Below are 27,803 nucleotides of genomic sequence, written 5' to 3'. Positions count from 1 at the left end.
TTAAGAGTCTGTGTTCCTGCTGGCTTTTCCTCACCAGCATAATTCGCCTCTCGGTCACATTGCATATCAAGCCTTTATTCTCACAGTTCTGCTCCATCCCATTCCTCACAGTCACCACACTCAGCGGGTCCCCTCATAACCGAGAAAGACAGGGAAATGAGAAATTCAGTGATGCTGAAGGCCATCAACGTAACCAAAATTCCCTACAACAGAAGAGAAACATATGAAGGGTTAGGGTATTAGCACAGTAATGCTCATATAATAGTAATTTCTGACGCTGATGGGGCAGCAGTGGTAGGGCGAGAAATGAGACCTCCATGTCTCAAGTGTGTCTAACGCTTAGGAAGCGAGCTGCTGGAGGGCTGTGAGGAAATGTGGGTGTTTTCACACAGCAGGCACAGCAGAGCCCCGTACAGAACAGCGTCATTGTTTTTCTAGAGGAAGTTATGCAAGAGGTAGTTATGCATCTACTTTCTAAATTATATGCTAAATTATGTGACTACACTTGATAAATATGCAATACAGAGAGATACTGTGAAAGCGGCCTCTTGAAAGAGAAAGAAGGTTAAGAAACGAAAAAGGAGCAAAAATAGAAAAGGAAAGAAAAAGAGGGGGGAAAAACCTACAGGCTAAGAAAAAGAGGAACATGCAGAAAAAGACACTTTTAATGTAACGCTAATAGTAACTTCTTGTGTTCTTTTTGTTACCACTGAAGACCTTTAAAATATTTTGTTTTCTGGCCACTAAGAGTGCGTGTGGGGACACACACCTGTGAGTAGCTGGCCACAACTTGTGTTTCGTTGGTGAAGGTCTGTAAAGATTAGCATGGTTGACACTCTGTCATACAATTCTCTGTGTCTGCATGCTTTGACTAGAGGTTGAAAAATTGTTCTCAAGTCACACATAGCAAGCCACTCTGGTATTCTCGCCTGGAAAATCCCATGGACAGTGGAGCCTGGCGGGTTACAATCCATGGGGCTGCCAAGAGTCTGACGTGACTAAGCACAGTATCTCTTGGTGTAGTTATGATTCTTTTATTCTTTAGTGACTGGAAATAGTTTATTTCTTCTTTCTCCTCTTCTGTTCTTTTCTGCTTTTTTTTTTGTTTGTTTTTTTGTCTTTTTCCTTGTGTTTACCATTCTGAAAAATGCTGCAATAAACATCCTTGCCCACACATCCTTATGTGCAGGGGACTCAGTGCTGTGGGGACTGCTTTCTGGGTTAAGGTGTGTGCATCTTTCATGTAGGTGAATGTCTCCTTGCTTTCCAGAATCTTAGGAACATTTCATATTTCTGCTGCTTAAGTACACAAAAGCATCCATTTCACCATTTCCTTGCTAGTCATAACTTTTATAACTCTGATTTTTGCCAGTCGAGTGTATATAAATGCTGCTGCTGCTGCTAAGTCGCTTCAGTCGTGTCCGACGCCGTATGCGGCCTCCCACCAGGCTCCTCTGTCCCTGGGATTCTGTTAATTTGCTTGGCATTTCCCCGCTAGTGGATGTGAGCGTCCCTCTGAGTGTCTTTGGCTGCTACATTCGCATGTTTGGTCCTTCCTCATAAACTTTTGTCTATTTTTTCCATTGTGTTCTTGACTTTTTGCTCACTTTTATTTTCTATTTGTGTATAAAAACCTTAAAACTTCTCTGTCATCTGCTTTAAAAATATTCTTCCAGTTCTTTTACCATTGCAGAGTTTTGACATAAATGTGTTTTCTTTGCCCTTCTGTGATTTCTAGATCAGAACCATACACTTCATCACGCAGTAAGTTCTCTAGTGTCCTTTGCTAGTCAATTCCCCTACGCCCTCCAGAGGAAACCACTCTCCTGATTTCTAGCACAGCTGGGTAAATTCACCTGTTAATTTTGTATGTGAGTGTTCAGCAGATGGATTGCATCTCAGCCGTGTTGCTGCGGGCATCAGTGTCCCGTTGTGCGAATAGTCACTGTTGGTTGGGCCTCTCTGTTGCTGATAGACATTTGAATTGCTTCAAGTTTTTAATTGCTATGAATAGATTTCCCAAGAACATTGTTGGGTATATTGCTGATATATAAACAGGTCTATGCTTAATTTTGTTAAAAGCTGCCAAGTGGTTTTCCAAGGTGGTTGAATTCTAGTTTCTTCATATTCTGGCCAGCACTCAATTTTGCCAGTTCTTTTAATTCAAGCCATTCTGGTGTATGTGCAGTGGTATCTTACTTGTGATTTTAATTTGCATTTTTTTGGTAATTAATAATGTTGAACAGATATATGCTCACTAGTTATCGGTATGCTTTTCTTTGTGAGCTGCTTGTGCAGGCCTTACTTTTATGTTTTGGTCTTTTTATTGTTGACTTTCGGGAATGCTTATATATTCTGGATGTGAGTCCTCTATCAGTTACATGTATTGAGGATATTATCTCCCATTCTGTGCCTGGCATTTTCACTTACTTTTTTAAAAAATTGAGATATGTGACATATAACACTGTATAACTTGAAGGTGTACAGCATGTTGATATAACACATTATATATTACGATGGAATTACCACCATAGTGTTCATCAGTCAACACTGCTATCATGTCATGTAATCATCTTTTCTTCTTTATGATGAGAACATTTACAACCTAATCTCCTAGTGGCACTGAAGTACGTGATCCAGTGGTGTTAACAGTAACACTACGCCACGTGTTAGGTCTTCAAAACGTATTCGTCTTGTAAATGGAAGTTTAAACCCTTTGACTAACGTCTCCTCAAATCACCCACTGCCCAGCCCCTGGTAACCACCATTCTATTCTGTTCCTATAAATTTGGATTTTTTAGATTCCATGTATAAGTGATATCATACAACATTTATCTTTCAATATCTGACTTATGTCCCTTAGCATAATTTCTTCAAGGTCTATCCATGTTGTTGCAAATGGTAAGATTTCTTTTTTATAACTGAATAATGTTCCTGTGTATGTATGTATGTGTGTGTGTGTGTGTATCTCATATTTTCTTTATCATTCATCCATCAGTGGACAGTTGTTCCCAGGTCTTGGCAATTGTAAATCTTACTGCAGTGAACATGGAGGGTACACATATTTCGAGTTAGCGTTGCAGTTTGCTTTGTATTAAATACCAACGTGGATTTGCTAGATCATATTATAGTTCTATTTTTAGATTTTTTAGCAGCCTCCATACTGTTTCCCATAGTGCTGGCACTACGTTTCTATTATGAGTACACAAGGCCCCTTTCCCTCACATTCTAGCCAACATTTGTTATTTCTTGCCTTTTGGATAATAACCATTCTGACAGGTGTGAGATGATATTTCATTGTGGTTTTGATTGCATTTTCCTGATGGTTCATGATGTTGAGCATCTTTTCTTGTATCTATTGGCCTTTTGTATCCTTCATAAAAATTTCTATTCAGACCCTCTGCCCATTTTTTAATTGGCTTTATTTTGCTGTTGATTTGTATGGTTTTTAAACTTTATTTTGGATATTAGACTCATATTAGATATATTATTTGCGAATATGTTCTCCTGTTCTATAGGTTGACTTTTTATCTTCTTGATGGTTTCTTTTGCCATACAGAAGTTTCTAGGTTGATATTAGTAGTTCCACTTGTTTATTTTTGCTTTTTTCACCTTTGCTTTTGGTGTCAAATTAAAAAAATCATTGCCAAGACCAATGTCAATGAGCTTACTTCCTATGTCTTCCTCTAGGAGTTTCAGGTCTGACATTCATGTCTTTAATTCATTTGAGTTTATTTTTGTGTATGGTGTAAAAGATAGTGGCCCAGTTTTATTCTTTTGCATGTGACTACCTGGTTTTTCCCAACACCATTTATTGGAGAGATTGTCCTTTCCTCCTTTTATATTCTTGGCCCCTTTGTCATAAATGGACTGACCGTGTATGTGTGGGTTTATTTCTGGGCTCTCTATTGACCTGTGGGTTTATTTCTAGGCTCTCTATTCTGTCCCACTGATGCATCTTTCTGTTTTTAGGCCCATACTGTACTTTTTTGATGACTGTAGCTTTGTAATATGCTTTGAAATCAGGAAGTGCGATATCTTCTGCTTTTTATTTCTCAAGATTACTTTAGCTATTTGTGGTGTATCGTGGTTCCATACAAATTTTAGTGTTGTTTTTTTTTTCCTTCTATATTTGTGAAAAATGCCATGGAGTTTTGGTAGGGATTGATTGGCTGTTGATTGCTTTGGGTAGTATGGATATTTTAACAATATTAATTCCTTTAATCCATGAGCAGAGGGTATCTTTCCATTTCTTTGTGTCTTCTTTATTTTCTTTATTCAATATCATATTTTTCAGTATGCCAATCTTTCACTTCCTTGGTTAAATTTATTCCTGTATAATTCATCTTTTTTGATGTAATTTCAAATGGGATTGTTTCATTAACTTTTCTTTCTGAGAGTTTGTTATTAGTGTTTAGAATGCACTTAACTTTTGTTTATTGATAAATAATCCACCAAAAATTATTAAAACTAATAAACAAATTCTGTGAAGTTGCAAGACACAAAATTGATAAACAGGCACAAGCTTGCTCTGCAATCTCTGTGGAATGGCGCAGGGTATAGGATAGCTGAGACAGGCCTGGAAAGGAATAAAGCTTGCTCTGCAATCTCTGGAACGGCGCAGGACATAGGACAGCTGAGACAGGCCTAGAAAGGAATAAGTAGAAGGAACACCTCTGCAATATTAAGGGCCACTGTGTAGCTGCAGGGCCCCCTGGTGGCTCAGAAGGGAAAGAACCCGCCTGCAATGCAGGGGACCTGGTTTGATCCCTGGATGGGGAAGATCCCTTTGGAGAAGAGAGTGGATGCCCACTCCAGTGTTCTTGCCTGGAGAATTCCACGGACAGAGAAGCCTGGCAGGCTACAGTCTGTGGGGTGATAGAGATGGACAGTCGAACTGAGTGACTAACACTTTCACTTTCAAGCATTAAAACAGACCGAAGTCTCAAGTTCTTCAAACCTTTACCCTCCTCTCTGATAAAGCTAAAGTGTTAGTTGCTCAGTCGTGTCTGACTGCGACCCGATGAAATGTAGCCCACCAGACTCCTCTGTCCATGGAATTCTCCAGGCAAGAATACTGGAGTGGGTTGCCATTCCCTTTTCCAGGGGATCTTCCCCACCCAGGGACTGAACCCCGGTCTCCTGCATTGCAGGCAGATTCTTTACTGTCTGAGCCACCAGGGAAACCTGTAAAACTAAGGCCTGCAGCAGACACAGCAGCAGAAGTGCCACTGCTCCCCATTTCTGCTTATATGTTAATGCTGTCTGATATTCTAAATGCTTCATTTTAGTCCTAGTGTATATTATTATTATTATTACTGCATTATACAAGCAGTATTCACCTATTCTGTCCTTTGACCTTTTTTTTCTTGTACCTCATTTGCTATCATTTTCCTTCTATTTGGAATTCATCCTTCATTATTCCTTTAGTGGGGGTGTACAGGAGGCAAAATCAATTTTTGTATCTCTAAAAATTCTTTATTTCACCTTCATGTAAGATATTTTAATGGATAATGATAGAGTATAGGTTGGCAGTTATTTTATTCAGCATGTTGAAGATATTGTTCTGTTATCTTATTGATGCTTTTGGAAAGTTAGCTGTCTATTCAGTTGCTTCTGCTTTTTCCTTTCTTGTAATTATCAGAAACTTTATTTATTTTTATTTTTTAGTTTTAGTTATGATTGCTGAGAATTGAGAAGTGAAAAGAAAACTTAATTTGGAAAAATAACTCAGCAAATAGTCAGGGTGTGCCACAGTCTGATGAGAAAGACTACCGCCTAAATTCAAGCTTTTAACATAAGGCTTTTCAGAGCTTCGTTATTTTATTCAAGATAAACCCACGGAGAACTGTTTTAATGGTAACTTTATGTTAATTCATGTTTTCCGAAAATAAGATTGTCATCTGTCCCTGCAACTCTTCTGCTTTGCAAGTCTAACTGCTTCCTGTCCTGTCCCTGAAACCACCCCACGACTGACTCCAGCTGATGAAACCCTGGTGCTGCTGCTGCTGCTGAGTCGCTTCAGTCGTGTCCGACTCTGCGCAACCCCATAGACAGCAGCCCACCAGGCTCCCCCGTCCCTGGGATTCTCCAGGCAAGAACACTGGAGTGGGTTGCCATTTCCTTCTCCAATGCATGAAAGTGAAAAGTGAAAGTGAAGTTAAGTCGCTCTTGCTGCCCTTTTCTGTTCTCGTCTGTTGGGCCTGAGAAGCTGTGCTCTCCTCTGCTTAACAAATGTAACAAATTAAGCTTTTAACTGTCGTAGATTTTGCTAGTAATCTTGGAAGGTGCCCGGCCAGACCCCTCACCGTTACGGTCCTGTGACTCATCTGGTGGCTGGTCCCTGGCCCGTGAGCCTCCCTGCCCAGGGTTTGACTGTCCTTGCTGGTGAGGTGAGTGTAGCCCTTTTCATCGAGCAGGGTTTATGTATTTGTCCAGGACGCTGGTCTCCCAGAGTCCTTTTGCATTATCTCTCCAGATTTGTTCTTGTGTTCTTTTTTCTCGGTGAAGGCCTGCCCAAGCTTTGCCACTAGCCATCCTGTCTGCCCATCTGCCTCCTATCTGTGTTTCTCTGCGTGTGTAAGGATAGGTCACAGGGCAGGAGTCATTTCAGGTTTTATCATCCTTACCCAGCCACAGAGACTAATGAGTAAAAGGTCTCTTTGAGCAATATCCCTTCTAGAAACAACTATCTTGGATTCCTCCTTAAAATATTAGAAGTTTTTTTTTTTTAGTTTTATTTATGTGTAAGAAATTTGCTGTGGCATAGATTCTTTTTGACAAATTCCACCTGTCAGAGGCGGCTGATTCCTTTTGTCAGCAGGGAGGGGTGGATTTTCCAAGGCTGTCACTATCCCCCAAACTTCTTACTTCCCAGTTAATCATTGTGAGTCCTTAGAAATTAATTCTGTGTTATATTTCAACCAGTATTTCAATGGATTTGACTCCCATCCTGAGAATATGGATGATATAATAAATTTGTCAGTTTTCCCCTCTGATATAGACTACTTTCCTTTGACAGCTATTTATCATTCTTTGCCAACTTAGGCAGGAGCTTGGTTATTTCAGAAACTTCATCAGAGAAAGAATACACTTGAGCCTTGTTCAGTAAGACCTTGTTAACCACTACCACCCCACACACCTTTCCTGACCTTAAGCTCTACTCTTCTAGCATTTCTCCAGAAGTAAATGGTCCAAAAGACAGAACAGCTCGCAGACGGGGTGCAAGTGCCTCAGAATTACCAAGTAAACTGCTTCCACTCAAGATGATTGAAACAAAACTACCCCCGCCCCCCCGCCTGGCTCAGAGTGACAGACACTGTTGATGGCGATGTGCTCGTCATCTTGGCCCTTTCCTCCCCTCTCTGCTAGTTCAGAGTTCTCGATTGTTGGTAGACAGTCCTACACACATGGCACCACCAAGGTCATCTTCTTTGAAAATTATTATTGGCATATTTCTTCATTCACTGATGCCAACAGTGAGAGACAAACTCCTAAAAAGACACAAACTACTGAAATTAACCCAAGAAGAGATAGAACATTTGAGTATATCTATAACAAGTAATTATATAACTTCTACAGAGAAAAGCCCAAGGCCAGGAGACTTTGTTGGTGAATTCTTCCAAATGTTTACTGACAATACCATTGCTTCACAAATTCCCCCCAAAATATAAGAGCAGAGAAAACTTCCCAGCTCATTCTGTAAGGCCAGTTTTAACCAGACACAGAATCAAAGGCATCACACAAAAAGGACAACTATAGACCAAGATCTTTTATAAATACAGATGCAGAAATCTTTTAACAAGATACTAGGAAGCTGAATCCAACAACACTTAAAAAGGATTCTGCACGATGACCACGTGGGATTTATCTCAAGAACCTAAGGTTTATTTAGGGTAAAAAAATCAATGCAATATACCATATCAATAGAATAAAGGACAAAACCACATGATCGTCTCAATAGGTAAGCTGAGAAAAAGCATGTAACTAATTTATCACCATTACAAAAATATTCAACACAGTAGGAAGAGGAGAGAATGTCCTCAACCAGAAAAAAGTTCTCAGACAATGTTCTACTTAAGGGTGAAAGGCTAGATGTTTTCTCCCAAAGTACAGGAGAAAAATAAGGATGTCTGTCTGCTCTTGCAACTTCAGTTCAACATTGTGCTGGATGTTCTAGCCAGGGCAGTTGAACAGAAAAAGAAAGGAAAGCATCCATTTTGGAAGAGAAGGAAAACTATCTGAATTTGCATACGATGACACCACCCTTATGGCAGAAAGTGAAAAAGAACTAAAGAGCCTCTTGATGAAAGTGAAAGAGGAAAGTGAAAAAGTTGGCTTAAAGCTCAATGTTCAGAAAACTAAGATCATGGCATCCGGTCCCATCACTTCATGGGAAATAGATGGGGAAACAGTGAAAATAGTGTCAGACTTTATTTTTCTGGGCTCCAAAATCACTGCAGATGGTGATTGCAGCCATGAAATTAAAAGACGCTTATTCCTTGGAAGGAAAGTTATGACCAACCTAGATAGCATATTGAAAAAGAGAGACATTACTTTGCCAACAAAGGTCTGTCTAGTCAAGGCTATGGTTTTTCCACTGGTCATGTATGGATGTGACAGTTGAACTATAAAGAAAGCTGAGCACCGAAGAATTGATGCTTTTGAACTGTGGTGTTGGAGAAGACTCTTGAGAGTCCCTTGGACTGCAAGGAGATCCAACCAGTCCATCCTAAAGGAAATCAGTCCTGGGTGTTCATTGGAAGGACTGATGTTGAAGCTGAAACTCCAATACTTTAGCCACCTGATGCGAAGAGCTGACTCATTGGAAAAGACCCTGATGCCGGGAAAGATTGAATGTAGGAGGAGAAGGGGACGACAGAGGATGAGATGGGTGGATGGTATCACCGACTCAATGGACATGGGTTTGGGTGAACTCCGGGAGTTGGTGATGGACAGGGAGGCCTGGTGTGCTGCGGTTCATGTGTTTGCAAAGAGTTGGACACGACTCAGCGACTGCACTGAACTGATGTTCTTGTATATATAATAGCCTAAGGAATCCTCTAATAAGTATTACAAATAGTAAGTTAGAGTGAGAGTATATAGTCTATTAAGATCAACTGTATTTCCACACAGTAGCAATGAATATTGCAAAAATAGAATTTAGAAAGCAATTCCATTTGTGCATGTATGTGTGCTAAATCACTTCAGTTGTGTCCAACTCTTTGTGACCCCATGGGCTATAACCTTCCAGGCTCCTCTGCCCATGGAATTCTCCAGGCAAGAATATGAGAGTGGGTTGCCATGCCCTCCTCCAGGGGACCTTCCTGACCCAGAGGTTGAACTCATGTCTCTTAAGTCTCCTGCATTGGCAGGTGGGTTGTGCCACCTGGGAAACCTTAATTTTGTAATAGCATAAAAAAAGAATAAGGAATAAATTTAACAAAAGAAGTACAGGCTTGTATACTGAAAGTCATTGACAAAGAAATTAAAGAACTAATCAAATGAAGAGGTTCATGGATCAAACAACTTTGTATATTATGGCATCAATAATGGTCTACAGATTCAATGTAATACCTATAAAAATTCCAATTGGCTTTTCTTTTCCCCAAATTGACTGGATGAGCCTAAATTCATGTGGAAGAGGGCCCATAGCAGCTAGAGGCCCATAGCAGCTAGAACAATTCAGAAAAAGAAAAACAAGCTTGAGAACTTGCACTTCCCCTTTTCAGAACTTATTACAAAACTGCCATAATCAAGATGCAGTGGTTTTCTGTTGGTGAGAATGTAAATTGTTGCATCCACTACGGAAAACAGTATGAAGGTTCCTTAAGAAACTGAAACCAGCGTTACCATGTGATTCAGGGATCCCAGTCCCGGGCACATTAGCAGACAAAACTGAAGTTCAAAAAGATGCATGCACCCCAGTGTTCACTGCAGCACTGTTTCCAACGGGCAAGACATGGAAGCACCTTAACGTCCACAAACAGATGAACGGATAAAGACGTTTTGTATATATATAAGTGCGTGCGTGCTCAGTTGTGCCTGACTCTTCGGGATCCCATGGACTGTAACCCTCCAGGCTCCTCTGTTCATGAGACTTTTCAGGCAAGAATACTGGAGTGGGTTGCTATTTCCTCCTCCAGAGGTCAAACCCACATCTCCTGCATTGGCAGGCACCTGCCAATGCAGGGGATGTAGGAGATGTGGGTCTGACTCCTGGGTCAGGAAGATCCCTGGAGAAGGAAATAATGACCCACTCCAGTATTCTTGCCTGGGAAGTCACATGGACAGAGGAGCCTGGCAGGCTACAGCCCATGGGGTCACAAAAGAGTTGTACATGACTTGGTGATTAAACAACAAATAATTATATATATATGTGTGTGTGTGTGTATATATTGGAGAAGGCAATGGCACCCCACTCCAGTACTCTTGCCTGGAAAACCCCATGGACAGAGGAGACTGGTGGGCTGCAGTCCATGGGGTCGCTAAGAGTCGGATACAACTGAGTGACTTCACTTTCACTTTTCACTTTGATGCATTGGAGAAGGAAATGGCAACCCACTCCAGTGTTCTTGCTTGGAGAATCCCAGGGATGGGGGAGCCTGGTGGGCTGCCATCTATGGGGTTGCACAGAGTCGGACAACGACTGAAGTGACTTAGCATATGTGTGTGTGTGTGTGTGTGTGTATATATATATATATATATACACACACATATTCAAAATCCTAAAAGATGATGCTCTTTAAGTGCTGCATTTAATATGCCAGCAAATTTGGAAAACTCAGCAGTTGTCAAAAGACTGGAAAAGGTCAGTTTTCATTCCAATCCCAAAGAATGTTCAAACTCCCACACAATTGCTCTCATTTCACATACTAGCAAGATAGAGTTCAAAATCCTTCATGCTCGGCTTCAACAGTATGTGAACCGAGAACTTCCATATGTACATCAGAAAAGAAAGAGAACCAGAGGTCAAAGTGCCAGCATCTGTTGAATCATAGAAAAAGCAAGGGAATTACAGCAAAACATCTACTTCTGCTTCTCTGACGAGTGAGGGGAGAAAGCAAATTAGCCAAGAAGACTGTCTCACCCCACGTTTTGTAAATAATAGTTATGTAACAGCTGAGATCACCGACAGCCTTGCCCACACGAGCCATGAGGGACTTGCTTGGCCGCGAGCTAGTTTGTGCTGTAGGGATGCACGGGCTCCACTGCAAGGCGGCAGCATCATGGCTGCGTCCGGCTGCGTCCATCGGTCAGCCACGAGAGGAGAGCTACAGAGTATGTCGTTACGGCTGCTGTGTCAGCCAGGAGAGAATAAAGGTGTCTGCAATTCCTAAGGCCCCTGGAGTCTTCTTCCAGCCTCTTAGCTCATGCTTTGCCTACCCTGGTTCAGCAACCAGTGCAGACAGCGTGAACAGCAAGGCTATTGGTGTCACGAACAGGATCGGCCGTACAACTGTACTGAAGCCTTTGGCTGTGTGGATCACAGCAAACTGGAAAATTCTTAAAGATATGGGACTATCAGACCACCTTACCTGCCTCCTGAGAAACGTGTATGCAGGTCAAGAAACAATAGTTAGAACTGGACATAGAACAATGGACGTGTTCAAAATGAGGAGAGGAGTTCATCAAGGCTGTATATTGTCACCCTGCTTATTTAACGTACTTGCATGAGAAATGCTGGGCTGGGTGAATACCAAGCTGGAATCAAGATTGCTGGGAGAAATATCAACAACCTCAGACATGCAGATAATATCACCTTAATGGCAGAAAGCAAAGAGGAACTAACGAGCCTCTTGATGAAGGTGAAAAACGAAAGTGAAAAAAGTGGCTTAAAACTCAACATCATAAAATGAAGATCATGACATCTGGCCCCAGCGCTTCATGGCAAATAAATGAGGGAAAAATGGAAACAGTGGCAGATTTTATTTTTCCTGGGCTCCAAAATCACTCTGGGCAGTGACTGTAGCCATGAAATTAGAAGATGTTTGCTTCTTGGAAGAAGAGCTATGACCAACCTAGACAGCATATTAAAAAGCAGAGACATCACTTTGCAGACAAGGTCCATATAGTCAAAACTCTGGTTTTCCTAGTAGTCATGTACGAATGTGAGAGTTGGACCATAAAGAAAACTGAGCACTGAAGAATTGATGCTTTTGAACTGTGGTATTGGAGAAGACTCTTGAGAGTCCCTTGGACAGCAGGGCGATCAAACCAGTCCATCCTAAAGCAAATCAACCCTGAATATTCATTGGAAGGACTGATGCTGAAGCTGAAGTTCCAATACTTTGGCCCCCTGATGTGAGGAGCCGGCTGCTTGGGAAAGCAAGGTGCCTTGAGAATAGTGAACAGTGCTGCTATGAACATGTGGAGCAGGTATGTTTCTGAGCCATAGTTCTTCCCAGGTACAAGCCTAGAGTGGGAGTGCTGCTTCGTATGGAAACTCTACTTTCAGATTTTCAGGAGCCTCCACACTGTTTTCCATAGTTGTTGGTGTTTAGTCACCAAGTCGTGTCTCTTGTAGCCCCTCAGGCTCCTCCGTCCATGGGACTCTCCAGGCAAGAACACTGGAGTGGGTTGCCATTTCCTTCTCCAGGGGATCTTCCCGACCCAGGGATGGAACCTGTGTCTCTGTGCCTCCTGTACCGGAGGCGGGTTCTTTACCCTGGAGCTGCCAGGCTCCCTGTGGTGGCCACACCAGTTTGCATTCCCAGCAACAGTGCAGGAGTCACCCAGTTTATTTTAACCAAAGGTTCACGTCCTGGTCGGGGTGCAGGGTGGGAGGCGGTTGTCAGGGGATCTGGTATAGGGCCACAGTTTCTCAAGGAGATTTCTTTCTTTCTTTACTCTGTTCAGTAAGTTCTCTCTGCTGTTATGGGGCAGAGGATTTTGTATGTCTTTTTGCCCTTACCTGAAGGGTACAGTAATCTATCAAGGACCCAGATCCTTTTTCTCAATGTGGAGATTTTTTCTAAGTCTTCATACTTGGAGTGGACTCTGGGCTGTGGCCTCTTTCTCCTGCCCTACGCTTAGGCTGGGAATCAGATTCCAGCTAGACAACATTGGAAAAGGCCTTGAGGAGAAGCAGCTGTGTTGGTCTTTGGCATCTCATTGATAGATTTTTAGATTAGGCTTTTGTGTAAAAATTGATCTAGGAGCTTCAGTTGACTCTTCAGCTCTTCTGTGTTTTTGAAGTGGTTTTTTTAATGTAGCATTTTTCTTTGTTTTCAGAGAAGGTTTGATTCAAATAGTTCCGTTAACAATTACCAGAACCAGTCTCTATTTTCTTCTCTTCTGCCTTGCTTTCTGTAGTCCTCATACATATAGACACTCAGTGTTTCTTAGAATGTGCCATATGAAGTATTTTACTTTTATTAGGATCTCCCTTTTCTAGCTTTCTCAGCAATTTTGGAGTCTCACTATTTTTTTCTCCATGTAGATTCATATTTTTTTCCATTTCCTCACACTAACTTCAGTGGTATTTTGGAAAGAGCAGAAATAAATGCCTGTTTTCTATCTACCATGTTTTATCAGAAGTCCAGTCTAAGTATTAAAACCAGTACCATAAAAATATTCCGTATGTGACTATACGTACATCTAGCAGTGAACTATTACCATATTGCTATATGCACACTTTTCTTTTAATATATCACTTTATCTTTTGGAATATATTTACTGGTATGCTTGTTTTATCTCTTTATCCATGAATTCCTAAAAGTGGGGGTTATAATGCCTTCATTTCTCTATTTTACAGTGCCTGACATAACAGTCTATCAGATACTGTGATTTCGGTAAGATGTTTGTGAATAAAAGACAATACCCATGTCTGCAGTGTTTTTTAGCTGATGCTAATCGGGTGCTAATAAACCTTCCTGAGTAGACCCATTTCTCCTCGCCCTAAAAGTGCATCACACTTACAATGAATAGAGTGGTAACCGCGTGGCACTCACTAGCTTCTCCAGAATAGCCACACAAGAAGTCTCGATCTATAAGGAAGCCAACAATGAGGAGGATGGTTCCAGCTGCCGCTGCCACAGCGCTCAGCGAGTTCATTATTCGGCTCAGCGTCACCTGAAAGAGAGTGAGACAGGGATGCGGTGACAGCCCAGCGCCGCGCTCGGACAGAGCCGCGGACACGGCAGAGCAGGCTGTTCTCACGGCCCTGAGATGCCCCAGAGCCGCCTGTGACCTCAGGCGCCTTCACATGACCTCTGTGGGCTTCAGGTCCTCGTCCACAGAAAGGAGGGGACCCAGTGAACTGGGCATGACCCTTCCATCCCCCCAAAGCCGTACCTAAGTTGCCCCCCATTTAATTGCCGGAAGCAGCACACAGCAGACAAAAGAGGAGTTAACAATTAGGGGGCAGCCACATCACCTTGCCTTTGATGCTCTAGTAAAAGTCATGGCCTATCGACATTTTCATTTTATGATTGTTTAGTGAAACCTTGTATGTCTTTGCAATTTTTATTTTATTCTAGAACTACAAGCCCACAGGTGATGTCCTTTGCTGAAAATAATTGATTGGCCTATGAATTAATATCTCATGCCTTTGCTTCTTTGGGAAAAGTAAAAATACTCTATAACTTACTTGTAAATTAAAAGTTCGCATTCATTAACATGGTTATTTATTTTGAGATTCTGCTTACAAGGTTGAATTACAGAAAATGGATGAGGAAGTTACCAGAACATTGAAACCTGTCCTCCCCATATGACTGAGTAACGTGGGCCAGTCATTTATTAACCCTCAGTGTCTAAGAATTTAACTAGATGCCCTGGAAATGGCACTAGCGTTCTATGATTCTGTGAAAAAGGAAGTAGACACCATTGACTGGTGTCAGTACTTGGCAGTTTGTGGAATTATAGTGGCTTAATGATTTTCCAAATTCGTTTTCAAGGCTGGAATGATTTATTTAACGTTAAAATTCTTTAGAAAAGGGGATATATAACTCACCAGAGTTTCTGTGGTTTTTCTTTCCAGTGCAACTAGAAAGGCTCCAGAATTAACAAACTGTTAAAAAGAACACGTATCTTAGTGATGCACACGTTGAACTGATTTAAAGAATTCTCGTGGTTAACGGGCCACTGTCCCTTTCCTTTGCATCTCTCCTTCCTAGTTCACACAGTCCCCAAGGCAGTGAGAGGCGCCGATGCAATGATTGTCCTAAGTGTATAGTGGGGAAATCCGGGACTAGCAAATTGCTTTGGTCCTACCTATTTGAACATGAGAAGTTTTTTAACCTTACTGGGCTCTTTTGTTTTCTCATCTGTCTTCCTTTCATAGCTATTGTGGATTCAGCTCTGATGCCACGAGAGACTGGTGTAATCAGTTTACAGCCAGTGAGACTGGATTCCACCATTCTTACAAGAAACCTCCTTCATAACCGTTTGCAGTCCAGTGTGTTCTCTTGGATGAGAACATAGATGGAGTTGCAGCTAATACGCTGGAAATTCTGGAAAAATCCTGGCAGTTTCCATGGAGGTGAGTCATGCTGTGTATTGTTATTGTCTGGTGGAAACTTCCAATCTGATTTCAATGTATCTGTTTTAAATTTCTAATCATGTGGACTGGAGCCTCTTCAGCTCCATCCTGCCACTCTCACTGTCTGGGCTGGACTCTGTTCTCAGAAGAGAAGATGTCCTCCCATACCTTAAGCCTTTGCCTGTGATTCTCCCTTGGTATGCAGCAAGGCAGCACTGCCCCTAATGCCCAACCACCCCCCACTCCTTTCCTTCCCACCAGGTGAACCACTCATCCTTTAACAGTCAGTCAAGCTGCAGATGTCTCTGGAGAACCTGCCCTGTTCTGCAGAGTCAGCTTGTGTGTGGAGAAGGCAATGGCAGCCCACTCTGGTATTCTTGCCTGGAAAATCCCATGGATGGAGGAGCCTGGTAGGCTGCAGTCCATGGGGTCGCACAGAGTTGAACACAACTGAGCAACTTCACTTTCACTTTTCACTTTCATGCATTGGAGAAGGACATGGCAACCCACTCCAGTGTTCTTGTCTGGAGAGTCCCAGGGATGGGGGAGCCTGGTGGGCTGCCGTCTATGGGGTCGGACAGAGTCAGACACGACTGAAGTGACTTAGCAGCAGCAGCAGCAGCTGGTGTGTCCTTTATCATCACCCATCACACCAGACGATAATTCTCCGACACTTGACTCAGCTGCCTGCCAAGGCAGGAGACACAGGAGACCCAGTTTCGATTCCTGGAAAGGGACGATTCCCTGGAGAAGGAAATGGCAGCCCCACTCCAGTGTTCTTGCCTGGAGACTTCCATGGACAGAGGAGCCTGGCGGGCTAGAGTCCATGGGGTCGCAAAGAGTTGGACACGTGTGAGCGACTGACACTCACTACTCAGCCGAGACCTTGAGACCAGGGACTGCCGTTTCTCAGAATCCCCAGACACTGCCAGTTTTCTGGTACTAGAATACGTGCTAAAACAATGCTTATTGAATGTGATTAAATGCTTCTGTGCAGCTCAAAGGTACATCTGAGAAGTCCTAGCTGCTTCTCCACTTCTCTAAAGAGGAAATTGATCTTTCATCTCTGCTTATATAAGCACTTTCTATGCCTCTGTGATATCTACCGACCAGTTTGAAATGACCTGTTTGCATGTTTTCTCTCTTGCAGGATGTGAGAGCCCTCTGAAGGAAGGGCTCATGCATTATTCTTTTTCTTTGCCCCTCTCCCCCACTCAGATTTATTGAGATATAATGGAATTATACCACTGCATCAGTTTAGGGTATACAACTTAATGATTTGACTTACATGTATCATGAAAAGATTACCCCAATATGTTTAGTTACCATCCATTCATAATCTCGTATAAGTATCAAATAAAGGAAAAGAGAAAGCAAAAAAGAAAGAAAAGGTTCCTTGTGATGAGAACTCTTAGGATCCACCCTCTTAAAATTTTTCCCATGTATCACATGGCAGTGTTAACTGTGGTCATAATGGTGTGCATTGCATTTCTGGCATTTATAGATCTCATACTGGAAGTGTGTGCCTTTAGAGCAGATTCATTCCGCTCCCTGCTCACCTCTGCCCATCCCCCTGACCTCTTTCCTGGAGTCCACATGTACGCAAGATCATCTGGTACTTGTCTTTCTCTGTCTGACATTTCAATTGGCATAATGCCCTCAAAGCTCATTCGTGTTGTCACGGGTGGCAAAATATTCTCATTTTCTTATGAACAAGACTGAGGGGCGTTTCATTGTGTGTGGTGTGCCACGGCGTCTTCATTTGTCTGTTGCTGGACATCTAGGTTGCACCATGCCTGCCTATTGTAATCATAGCTGCTATGAACACAGAAGTGCAGAGATGCTGTTGACCAAGTGCTTTTATTTCCTTTGGGTATATTCCTAGAGGTGGAATTTCAGGGTCATAAATCTATTTTTAATAATTTTTTGTGAAACCTCTATGCTGTTTTCCATAGTGAAAGTGAAGTCGCTTAGTTGTGTCCAACTTTTTGTGACCCTATGGACTGTAGCCCCCCAGGCTCCTCCATCCATGGGATTTTCCAGGCAAGAATACTGAAATGGGTTGCCATTTCCTATACCAGGGGTCTTCCATATCTGACTTATAATAGTAATTCATTTTGAATGGATGAGTGGACGAATAGTCTCAAGACCCAAGCAAATATTCCTAAAGGAACCTCAAGACCCAATGATGGAATACAAGTAACTGATGAATTAATGGGGAAATCATTTCAACAGAGTTAAATTTTATTTTGATTTTTCAAACCATATCATACAACTCAGCGTAGCTCATTTCATTACTAAGAACTCCTTAAAATCCCTGTTGACATGACTTCAAATTGAATCTGACTGACTTATACTCACCAAAACGGAGCTCCAGAATGGATATCCTGAAATAAATATAAAGGGAAACCTTGGGTATGGATCTTCCAAGGTGAAAAGGAGAACAGTTCCAAAAGAAAAGTTCATCACTCCAAACAGGATCTGGACAGCCTGCAAATAGAGGAGAACATCCTGGTGAGAAGAGACCAGAGTGGCGGGCTTCCTGTGAGAATTTAGGAGATCTTCTGCTTAAAAGGAAATTAACCCCATTTATAAATAAAGGAAGTATGGTAGGCACTTCTTTATGATGACGGTAAGAAGCTTCTACAGATATTTTCTTGATCCCTCTGTCCAGTGATTGATGAGAGGTAAAATGATCGAATTCCCTGCTCCTGAAAATGTAGTCCATGGATTGGGAACATTAGGATCACCTGGGAATAAGAAATGTAGATTCTCAGGTCATATCCTGTACTTACTAGAAAGACTCTCCAGGTGAGGCTGAGACGTCTGTGTCTTAAACTCTCCAAGCATCAGGGAAATGCAAATAAAGACCACAAATAGGTATCACCTATTAGGATGGCGGTCGTAAAAGAGACAAGGGAGCAAACGCTAGAGTGGATGTTGAGAAGAGGGAGCCCTTGTGCACTCCTGGCGGGGATGTATCACTGCACAGACAGTATGGGGATTCCTCAAACAGTGAGAAATAGTACTGCCACGTGATCCGGCAACTCCACTTCTGGGTGTATGTCCAGAGGAAATGCAGTCACTATCTCGAAGAGCTATCTATACTCTCAAGTTAAGGGCAACATTATTCACAACAGGCAAGACAGAGAAACACCCTAAAGGTTCATTGGCAGATGCGTGGATAAAGACACACACACACACACACACAGGAATATTATTCAATCACAAAAAGAAATCCTGCTTTACAACAACATTGATGGATCTTGTGGGCATTATGCTAAGTGAAGTCAAAAGAAAAGGCAAATACCACATTATGTCCTTTATACGCTGAATCTAAAACCTTCAGACTCGGGGTTTCCCTGGTGGCTCAGTGGTAAAGAATTCGCCTGCCAACGAAGGAGACATGGGTCCGATCCCAGGTCCTGGAAGATCCTACATGCCGAGGACGAAGTAGGCCCGTGCGCCACAGCTTGATCCTGTGCTCTAGAGCCGGGAAACCACAGCTGCTGAACCCTGCTCACCACGGCTGCAGAGCGGCCCGCTCACCGCAGCTGGAGAAAAGCCCGCACAGCAATGAAGACCCAGCATAGCCAAAAATAAATGAAATTATTAAAAAAAAAATCAAACTCACAGGAACAGAGAGTAGTATGGTGATTGCTAGGGACTCGGGGGCAGGGAAATGCGGAGATGTTTGTCAAAGGGAACAAATGTTTGGTTTTAAGTTCTGGGGATCGAGAGTCCAGCGTAGTGACGGTAGTTAGCAAGACAGCATTGTGGACTCAAAAGTTGCTGTGAGAGCCAAGCTTTAATGTTCTCGCCACCACTCCCACAATAAAAACAGCAATTGTATGAGGCGAAGGAGTGATAACTAACCTTATTGTATAAACATTTTGCAATACGTATGTGTATCAAATCATCACATTGTACACCCTAAATTTACACAATGTCGTATGTCAGTTATGTCTCAGTAAAGCTGGGGGAGAAACCTCAAAGGCTTTGTCGTATAGGTGATAGAGTCTGAAAAACGCCTAATTCTAAATCACCGTAGCACAGGGAGCTTAGCTGCTTGGTGATGACCTAGGTGAGTGGAAAAGGAGGAAGACTCAAGAGGGAGGGGATAAATGGATAATGTGGCTGGTTCACGACGTCATGTTGTACAGCAGGAATGAACACATCCTTGTAAAGCAGTTGTGCGTGCCTGCTTAGTCGCCGAGTTCTGTCCCACTATTTGTGACGTCTGCCTACAATGTAGGAGACCCGGGTTCAATCCCTGGATAGGGACGATCCCCTGGAGAAGGCAATGGCACCCCACTCCAGTACTCTTGCCTAGAAAATCCCATGGACTGAGGAGCCTGGCAGGCTACAGTCCATGGGTCACAAAGAGTCGGACACGACTGAGCGACTGCACTTCCATTTCATTTGTGACCCATGGACTGCAGCCTGCCAGGTTCCTCTGTCCATGGGATTTTCCGGGCAAGAACACGAGTAAAATGCCATTTCCTGCTCCAGGAGGTCAACCCCGCCCCCCATGTCTCCTGCATTGGCAGGCGGATTCTTTACCACTGAGTCACCTGGGAAGCTAATTATACTCCAATAAAAAAATAATAAATCACCATACCAGCCTGGCCTCAGGTAGTGGACAGTCAGAAAACCCTTCTGCTGATGACCAGTCCTCTGAGCCTGTGGAGGTACCGTCATCGCCCAGGGCCCAGAGCACCCCCATCTTTTCTATATTTTTCTATTTTTTTTCTCTCTCTGCCACATTTGTGATGCCCTACAACACCAAGTAGTGTTTTGGTTGGTGAGAATGATGCAGTGATTAGAAGGTGTAAAATATATGAGTCTGCGTCTTCTGTCTTCATGTATTCCCAGTCCACCTTCTCAGACACTAAGCTCCCCTACTTCCATCAGTTCAGTTCAGTTCAGTCGCTCAGTCATGTCCAACTCTTTGCGACCCCATGAATTGCAGCACACCAGGCCTCCCTGTCCATCACCAACTCCCAGAGTTCACTCAGACTCAGGTCCATCGAGTCAGTGATGCCATCCAACCATCTCATCCTCTGTCGTCCCCTTCTCCTCCTGCCCCCAATCCCTCCCAGCATCAGAGTCTTCTCCAATGAATCAACTCTTTACATGAGGTGGCCAAAGTACTGGAGTTTCAGTTTTAGCATCATTCCTTCCAAAGAAATCCCAGGGCTGATCTCCTTCAGAATGGACTGGTTGGATCTCCTTGCAGTCCAAGGGACTCTCAAGAGTCTTCTCCAACACCACAGTTCAAAAGCATCAATTCTTCAGCGCTCAGCCTTCTTCACAGTCCAACTCTCACATCCATACATGACCACAGGAAAAACCATAGCCTTGACTAGACAGACCTTTGTTGGCAAAGTAATGTCTCTGCTTTTGAATATGCTATCTAGGTTGGTCACAACTTTCCTTCCAAGGAGTAAGTGTCTTTTAATTTCATGGCTGCAGTCACCATCTGAAGTGATTTTGGAGCCCAGAAAAATAAAGTCTGACACTGTTTCCACTGTTTCCCCATCTATTTCCCATGAAGTGATGGGACCAGATGCCATGATCTTCATTTTCTGAATGTTGACCTGTAAGCCAACTTTTTCACTCTCCTCTTTCACTTTCATCAAGAGGCTTTTTAGTTCTTCTTCACTTTCTGCCATAAGGGTGGTGTCATCTGCATATCTGAGGTTATTGATATTTCTCCTGGCAATCTTGATTCCAGCTTGTGTTTCTTCCAGTCCAGTGTTTCTCATGATGTACTCTGCATATAAGTTAAATAAGCAGGGTGACAATATACAGCCTTGACGAACTCCTTTTCCTGTTTGGAACCAGTCTGTTGTTCCATGTCCAGTTCTAACTGTTGCTTCCTGACCTGCATACAGATTTCTCAAGAGGCAGGTCAGGTGGTCTGGTATTCCCATCTCTTTCAGAATTTTCCACAGTTTATTGTGATCCACACAGTCAAAGGCTTTGGCATAGTCAGTAAAGCAGAAATAGCTGTTTTTCTGGAACTCTTTTGCTTTTTCGATGATCCAGTGGATGTTGGCAATTTGATCTCTGGTTCCTCTGCCTTTTCTAAAACCAGCTTGAACATCTGGAAATTCACAGTTCACGTATTGCTGAAGCCTGGCTTGGAGAATTTTGAGCATTACTTTACTAGCGTGTGAGATGAGTGCAACTGTTTGGTAGTTTGAGCATTCTTTGGCATTGCCTTTCTTTGGGATTGGAATGAAAACTGACCTTTTCCAGTCCTGTAGCCACTGCTGAGTTTTCCAAATTTGCTGGCATATTGAGTGCAGCACTTTCACAGCATCATCTTTCAGGATTTGGAATAGCTCAACTGGATTTCTATCACCTCCACTATCTTTGTTCCTAGTGATGCTTTCTAAGGCCCACTTGACTTCACATTCCAGGATGTCTGGCTCTAGGTCAGTGATCACACCATCGTGATTATCTGGGTCGTGAAGATCTTTTTTTGTACAGTTCTTCTGTGTATTCTTGCCACCTCTTCTTAATATCTTCTGCTTCTGTTAGGTCCATACCATTTCTGTCCTTTACCGAGCCCATCTTTGCATGAAATGTTCCCTTGGTATCTCTAATTTTCTTGAAGAGATCTCTAGTCTTTCCCATTCTGTTGTTTTCCTCTATTTCTTTGCATTGATCGCTGAAGAAGGCTTTCTTATCTCTTCTTGCTACTCTTTGGAACTCTGCATTCAGGTGTTTATATCTTTCCTTTTCTCCTTTGCTTTTTGCTTCTCTTCTTTTCACAGCCATTTTGCTTTTTTGCATTTGTTTTCCTTGGGGATGGTCTTGATCCCTGTCTCCTGTACAGTGCCACTACTTCCATAGCAAGTACTGTTTATAAAGGCCCATTGTAAACGGTGCCGTCTTCCTCACCTCCACACTCGCGTGTTCAGCTCTCGTCAAACACCAACACTTGAGTCTCCCACTGCCGCCTTGCATTCTATGTGCCAGAACCAAGTTCCCTTTTCTCCCTTTAAACCTTGTCTTCTTTCTGCCCTCTCTTTCTTTGTTTTTAGTGCCATCTTTTTCTGAGGCTTAAAGTCATCTTCTGCTCTTCGAATGTCCCTTGACCTCCTGCGATCAGAAAGTAACCAAGCTTTCCTCTTCCCTCTGTTTTCAAAATCATAAATATTTGGCTTTGCTCTTTCCTGTTTTTCTGTCATCAGCAATGTCGGGCACCTGTTTCACGCACCCCAAGCCCCTCCCCTGTGTCAGTGCGTATGTGCGAATATTCTCCGCTCTTCTCCATCTGCGGTTGGGAAGTTGATCCCCTTCTCTCGTCCTTCCTTGCCGAGAGGTCTTCCAGCAGGCACACATCGTCTTCTGCTTCTCAAGGCCTAAGTGTTCTCGGGCAGTCACTGCTCCTGCAGTGGGAAAGCTTGATATCTGGGGAGTAAGTTCAGCTCAGTGGCTGCTACCGTTCGTCTAAACCATTTAAATTGTTTTCTCACTGGCCTTGCTGTACGAGCATCCATTTTCCCTGTTTGACAGTGTAAAAGAGAAGCCCAATCCCGTTACTTTTCTCAGTATTGTTTGAAACACAGCGCTCATCAAATTCATTCAGAAAAGTGTTGAAAATGGTCTCCGGCCCCCACCCCCTCAAAATTGTAATTAGGTAGTTCTAGAACAAGGTCTCGGAGAAGGCGATGGCACCCTACTCCAGTACTCTTGCCTGGAAAATCCCATGGACGGAGGAGCCTGGTGGGCTGCAGTCCAGGGGGTCGCTAAGAGTCTGACACGACTGAGCGACTTCATTTTCACTTTTCATTTTCATGCATTGGAGAAGGAAATGGCAACCCACTCCAGTCTTATTGCCTGGAGAATCCCAGGGATGGGGGAGCCTGGTGGGCTGCTGTCTATGGGGTCGCACAGAGTTGGACATGACTGAAGCTACTTAGCAGCAGCAGCAGCAGAACAAGGTCTGGAGACTTGGTATGTATTTTATAAAGCTCCTTAGGTTATTTTATTGATTTTACAGACTGGAAAATATTAATACTTATCTATGTTATAAAATCTGAGTAAGGATGGTTTACAGGGTTCCTGGAAATTAGGTCTCCAAATTACTTTCCTGGTTACTTCTCCTCACCACTTAGTATTCATTTTTTTGTACTTTTTTAATACCATGGTAAAATGTACATATAAAATTTACCATATTTACCATTTTATTTAAAATAGTAAGCTTTATTTTTAAAAATAGTTTTAGAATCACAGAAAAATTGAGTGGAAAATGGAGAGAGTTTCCATATATCGCCCTATCCCCTTCCTTCACCTCCTACCCAAATATCAACATCTCCCACCAGATAGTGCTTTTGTTAACACTGATGAGCCAACATTGACACACGACTGTCAACCAGAGATCACAGTTTACACTTTCAGTCTCTGTGTTGTGTTCCAGGGCTTTGGGGAAATGTATAATGTCACATACCCACCCTTTACTATTGTACACAATAGTTTTCCCTGCCCTAAAAGTCCCCCACCCTCCACCTCTCCACCTGCCCTTCCCTCCTTGTCTCCTGGCAGCCACTGATGGTTTCGTCTCTGTAGTTTTGCTTTTCTGGGGTGTCGTATAGTGGGCATCACGTGATAGTTGGTGGCCTGTGCAAGCCGGCTTCCTTCGCTCAGCAGTGTGTGCTTTAGGGCCTCCTTGTCCCTTCGTGGCTTGATGGCTCATTGCTTTTTACTGCTGAGCAATATTCCATTGTGTGGATGTACCACACTTTACTTATCCATCCTGGTTGTTTCTATTTTGTCCTTTTTCAATCCTCTCACATCTTTTGAGCCTAGCTTTTTTCTCCCAGCTCTCCTTTGCCATTCATGATAGCTGTTCCACCGTGAACTTTTGTCCATTATGCTTTCTTCATCTAGAATATTCTACCTCCCTCCTCTCTGCTTTCTAAAATTGCATCACTTCTTCGGTGTTCAGATTTGCCATGATGTTGCCTCATCCCCTTAGCTGGAAGTAACTGTTTCCCCTCTGGGTTCTCCTGCCCCACCACCAACACCATTTATGAGTTTTAGTAAATACTACATTGAATGCAGTTATTCACATTTTCATTCTATTAGTTTTAAATTATTTATTTTCTCTCCTCAGTGAGAGAAACTAGATTGTTTGTTTTATAGGCCCCATGATGTTAAACATAGTTTCCTGCATGTAGTTTAATAACGTGTATTTCAAAACTAATTTTCACTCTTCAGCAGAAGTTTGGATGTCATTATATTTGAATAGGTGCTAATGCAGCTTAGACTGATGGCCCCATTCCTCATGTCAGTGGACCATATTTATGTACTAATCTCTTTATTTTTCCTGAAAAAAATATTGATTTATTTCTATTTTCTATTCTTAGAGGTCTGGGTATTGAAAGGATATTTTCTAAGATTTGGGCAATATTATAGCTTCAAACAGCTTCCCTAGTGGTTCAGACAGTAAAGAATCTGCCTGCAGTGCAGGAGACCTGGGTTAAATCCCTAGATAGGGAAGATCTCCTGAAGAAGGGAATGGCCACTCCAGTACTCTTTCCCAGAGAATTCCATGGACAGAGGAGCCTGGTGGGCCATAGTCTATGGAGTCGTAAAGAGCCGGACACAACTGAGCTACTAACACTTTCATAGCCTCAAACATATCTGAATCCCCACATTGTCTGAAAAGAAGATTGCTAAATAATTGATAATTAATGTTGATGAAGTGGATAGATGGATGAATAGATGAAGACTTACAGTATTAGGGAGATTTTCTGCAAAAGTTTCCACATACACGAATACCATATCATTGTTGTCAGACTGAATTTTGATTTTTCATTGGGAAAATATGAAACTGTAGAACTAAACAACCTGAGATATAGAATTTAGTGTGTTGACTTCTATTCAATTTTCTCCTTCCTTTCTTTTTTCTGAACTTGACTGGAAAAAAATCGTACAGGTAGTCAGTTTGGGGATTTTTACTATGTGACTTTTAAGAGTCCAGGGATCTTGGCTTATTCATTTAATGTTTTCCTTTCTATAGAATCTTACACAGGATTGATATAGAAGTGATACACATCTCCTGAATTTACGAACATAAACTTTGGAACTGGCTCCTACCTTGAAACATGGTGTCACCAACCATAAAGAAAACAAAAAGACAACCTAAAGAACGGGAGAAAATATTTGCAAATGATGCCGCTAACAAAGGCTTAATTTTCAAAACATACAAATAGCCCACACAACTCAACAACAAAAAAACAAACAGCCCAATCAAAAAATATATAGAATATAAATAGGTATTTCTCCAAAGAAGACATGGTCTTCTCCAAAGAAGATGGTCAACAGGCACATGAAAAGATGCTCAACATTACTAATTATTAAGAAATGAAAAGCTGCAAGGAGGTGCCACCTCACACTGGCCACATTGAGCATCATTAAAAATATATACAAAAATAAATGCTGGAGAGGCTGTGGATACAAGGAAACCTTCCTACACTGTTGATGGGAATGGAAAACTGGAGGTTCCTTAAAAAGCTAAAAATGGTATTGTCATATGATCCAGAAATCCAATTCATGAGCATCTATCCATACAAAACTATAATTCAAAAAGATACATGCACTGCAATGTTCATGAAAAGTGAAAGGCGCTCAGTCGTGTCTGACTCTTTTCGACCCCATGGACTATACACTCCATGGGATTCTCCAGGCCAGAAGACTGGAGTGGGTAGCCATTCCCTTCTCCAGGGGCTCTTCCCAACCCAGGGATTGAACCCAGGTCTCCCACATTGCAGGCGGATTCTTTACCAGCTGAGCCATAAGGGAAGCCCAAGCACACTGGAATGAGTAGCCTATCCCTTTTCTAGTAGAGCTTCCCAACGCAGAAATCGGACTGGGATCTCCTGCATCGCTGGCAGATTCTTTACCAGCTGAGACACGAGGGAAGCCCTTGCAATGTTCATAGCAGCACTGTTTTCAGTAGGCAAGACATAGAAGCAACCTAAATGTTTTATCAACAGAGAAATAGAGAAGATATAGGTCTTCCCTTGTAACTCAGTTGGTAAAGAATTTGCCTGCAATGCAGGAGACCGGGGTTCGATCCCTGGGTCAGGAAGATCCCCTGGAGAAGGAAATGGGAACCCACTCCAGTATTCTTGCCTGGAGAATCCCATGGACAGAGGAGCCTGGCGGGCTACAGTCCTTGGGATCTCAAGAGTCGAACATGACTGAGCGACTAAACCATCACCACCATGGTTTATATACACAGTGGAATATTACTTAGCTATAAATGGAATGAAATAATCTCATTTGCAGCAACATTGATGGACCTAGAGATTATCACTAAGAGAAGTAAGTCAGAAAGAGAAAGACAAATACTATATGATACCATTTAGATCTAAATGGAATCTAAAACATGCCATAAATGAACTTATCGATGAAACAGAAACAGCCTCAGAGACCTAGGGACAGACTTGTGGTTTCCAGGGGGAGGGGAGGTGGGGGCAGGGTTGGATTGGGAGTTTAGGGTTTGCAGGTGCAAACTATTATGAATAGACAACAAGGTCCTACTCTATAGCATAGGAAACTATATTTAGTACCCTGTGATAAATCATAATAGAAAAGAATATGGAAAAGAATGTATATATAATTGAATCACTTTGCTGCACAACAGAAATTAGCACAACTTTGTAAATAAACTACACTTCAATAAAATAAATTTAATAAACATCATTCTACTATATATATATATATATATATATATATATATATATATATTTTCCCCCCTTCTCTTCTTACCCCCTGTCTTAGTTCAGGCTTCTTTAACAAAGTACCATGGACTGAGTGGCTTACAGCAGAAATTTATTTCTCATAGTTCTGAAGACCCAAAGTCTGAGGTCAGATTCCCGGCATGGTTGGGTTCTGAAGGAGGTCCTCTGCCAGGTTGCAGAGTGCTGTTGAAATAAAGCTAGCTAGCCTTCTGGCCTCTCCTTACAAGGGCTCTAATCCCCCATTCATGCAGGCTCCACCATCGGAAACATATGACCTCCCGAAAACCCCATCTCCAAATACCATCACATTAGGCTTAGGATTTCAGATACAAATTGGGGGCTAACAAACATTAAGCCTCTAACATACCCTCTGTAGGATTTACATGGGGGAAAATCTTACTCACCCCTAAGATTTTCATTCTTGTAGCAAGTGATTTTGGAAAGGGCATGCTAGAGTCATAGGTTGTGCCTGTAATATCCCCTGACTGAAATTCAGGCATAGTGATGTCTGGAGGAAATACTAGAAACACAGGACTGTGTGCAGCTCTTGAATCCAT

The 27,803-nt window shown here is 42.4% G+C and overlaps 1 protein-coding gene across 1 annotated transcript; it reads right to left on the bottom strand.

Annotated features, from left to right (window-relative positions):
* Window positions 1–80: 80 nt before the first annotated feature.
* MS4A5 (membrane spanning 4-domains A5) lies at window positions 81–27,803 on the bottom strand. Its single transcript, XM_055547263.1, has 5 exons — window positions 27,651–27,803; window positions 17,843–17,971; window positions 14,954–15,010; window positions 13,921–14,073; window positions 81–203 (listed from the first exon to the last, which is right to left on the bottom strand). The coding sequence occupies exons 1-5, from the start codon at window positions 27,801–27,803 to the stop codon at window positions 81–83; spliced, it is 615 nt and encodes a 204-aa protein (XP_055403238.1).

The sequence above is a fragment of the Bubalus kerabau genome, chromosome 15, assembly GCF_029407905.1.
Source record: "Bubalus kerabau isolate K-KA32 ecotype Philippines breed swamp buffalo chromosome 15, PCC_UOA_SB_1v2, whole genome shotgun sequence".
Classification (NCBI taxonomy): Eukaryota; Metazoa; Chordata; class Mammalia; order Artiodactyla; family Bovidae; genus Bubalus; species Bubalus kerabau.
The sequence above is the reverse complement of the archived record's forward strand: the minus strand, read 5'-3'. Positions and strand labels throughout refer to the sequence as shown.

Excerpts from the sequence above, each read along its gene's own strand:
- MS4A5 (XM_055547263.1), bottom strand. The coding sequence starts at position 27,803 with ATGGATTCAAGAGCTGCACACAGTCCTGTGTTTCTAGTATTTCCTCCA. Across the intron at positions 17,972-27,650 it reads CAAGAATGAAAATCTTAGGG|GCTGTCCAGATCCTGTTTGG; the intron begins GTGAGTAAGATT and ends CTCTATTTGCAG. Across the intron at positions 204-13,920 it reads CGGTTACCACTCTATTCATT|GGAATTTTGGTTACGTTGAT; the intron begins GTAAGTGTGATG and ends CTTCTGTTGTAG.